General features: G+C 56.5%; 1 protein-coding gene across 1 annotated transcript in view; it reads left to right on the forward strand.

Annotated features, from left to right (window-relative positions):
• Positions 1–440: 440 nt before the first annotated feature.
• The window catches only part of FBXO32 (F-box protein 32), a 27,961-nt gene continuing 26,208 nt past the window's right edge, over positions 441–2,193 (forward strand). Inside the window, exon 1 of the mRNA XM_009635956.2 lies at positions 441–478. Coding sequence (XP_009634251.1) covers positions 441–478 — 38 coding nt within the window. The remainder of the gene's footprint in view (positions 479–2,193) is intronic.

Consider the following 2,193-nt stretch of genomic DNA (forward strand, 5'->3'; position numbering starts at 1 on the left):
CTGACCGTGAATCTACACACATCGAAGTCGAGACACCACTGGAATAGTCCTTACCCCTCTGTGGAGAGCAGCTGCACCGCTGCCCCAGGACTGTGCCCACCCCCAGTTGCACCCTGTGGCCATTCAGCAAGGTCACCCTGTACACAGCTCACCCCCAAAATTCAGTTTTTCCCTTTGAAACCGAGTTGCGGCCGATTCCCCAGCTCCAACCAGCTGTGGGCAATGGCAGGGCCGCCCTGCCCTGTGTACCCAGAGATAAAACTCATTCCTCGGCCTGGGGAGCCCATCCCTGGAGGGGTTCAAGGTTGGGGAGCCCAGGTTGTGTGCAGGAGCTCCAGGAGGAGGCACAAGAGGCTGCTTTGATGTCTGTGCAAGGTGCACGCACACGTGCGCACCGGGCCAGCTGCACACAAGTGGCTTCTGCAGAGCCGCCCGCCATAATGGCGGTGCCGCAGCAAGGCCCCTTCGCCACAGTGGTGTAGGGAGGGGGAAGGTCTCCTTTCGAGCTAAACACAATGCTTTTAATCCCTCTGCTGCCAATTCCCAGACCCACAAACACGGAGCCACAATCAGTTACAGATGTACCAGCTTTGGACAAAACCAATGCCTCCTCTGGCTTGCAAATCTCGGCACCTTCCCAGGCGTGTGCATGGGTTTGTCCCTGCTTTGTTAACCCCTGCACGCCAACAGCCTGCGGAGGACTGAAGGCAGAGTTTGAGCACCCATGGTACTTATTAAGTAAAGGCTTAAGTAAAGACAGGCTGTGCATGGAGGCTGCTGCCCTGCAACACAGCAGCAGGGAAATGAGCTTGGAGGAGCAGCTCTCGAGAAAGCCACCCCTCCACAACCCGCTCCATGCAGACCATTGCCGCTGCACCTGGCCAGTGGGAGCGGAGCAGCTTGGCCACGAGTGGATCTATTTTGGTCTCCAGGGAAAGGGCCCATGCTCCGGAGCAGCAGCTCCGATTTCTGTCTGCGCCGCTGTTTCCAAAATGTCAGTGCCTGTGGCAGGTCCAGCCCAGCTAACCCTCACTCTGCACCTGCATGTCCCTGCAGCGAGCTTCACTCTCATTTTTTTTTGTTGTGTTTTTTCAATCATAAAAATTTTTACCCTGGGTTCAAGCTATCCCACAGTGCTGATGGCAGCAGCTCTCCTGCCACACCACGTTAAAATCTCCAAATGTTTTAACACACCCCTGGCTTGGTCGTACCCATGGCTCTCACCGGCTCATGGTCCAACACGGTGCTTTCCATCAGCCTGCTGCAGATCGCCGGTGGCTCCCTGGCTTCTCAGGAGAGCATTTGATGGTGCTTGCAGGTTATCACCCCAGAACACAATGGCTTTTAAAAGAGAGGGGACAAATCAATCCTTGCATCAGCCTTCCCTAGCACTCATTTCTCCCTCCATCCCCTTCTGCAGACCGAACCTGAACTGCGCTTCAGAGTTGCCAAGAGATTCTCATTAAAAGGATGAGGATATTTTCAGTGACATAGATCTGCCCGGCTTAACCCACTCGGCAGGGCAGGACGCGGGTGACAGACTCCCGGGGACACACGAAGCTCAAGGGCACTGTTAGGAGGTGGCCTCAACCCAAGCAGCTCCATCGCTGCAGAGCCGGTCCCCTCCAGGGTCTCCTGGCGCGCGGAGGGCCATACCACCGGCAGCGATGCTGTTGGAAGACGCTTGGTTGTCAAAGGTACATGGCACTTAAACTGCAGAAGAAACCCACCGGAGATGATTTTGCAGCTCAAAACACTCTTGCAGCTTAAACAATATCCCCTGCCACTCAAAAAATCACTGGCGCTGCCCGTGAGGGAAGGTGGGACTGCTGCCCTGAAGGGGTGGATCGGACGAGCAGAGGGAGGAGGCCTCGGCCCCAATGTCCTCGGATTTGGATTTTAATTTTTCCACGTGCTGTGGCTTCCAGCATCATCAGACCCCCAGCCCGCAGCTCTCCTGCCTGCAGAGCTCTGGCTGCATCGCTTCGCTGCCTCTGCACGCCCTGCCTTCGCTGCGCCTCGAGTGCTTGTTTTTATTAGGGTTTTTTCCGTTTTTTTGAGGGTGACTACGCAACACCATCGTCGCTAGCAAGCGCCAGATGTTGCCGAATGCCCCACGGCAGCAGGTAGTGCAGCCGGGGAACGGCTGGCAACGTGACCCGGATTAGGGCAGCTTATCCCCCCGGCCCCGCA

This window comes from Egretta garzetta, unplaced genomic scaffold (assembly GCF_000687185.1).
Source record: "Egretta garzetta isolate BGI_Z169 unplaced genomic scaffold, ASM68718v1 scaffold13, whole genome shotgun sequence".
Taxonomy (NCBI): Eukaryota; Metazoa; Chordata; class Aves; order Pelecaniformes; family Ardeidae; genus Egretta; species Egretta garzetta.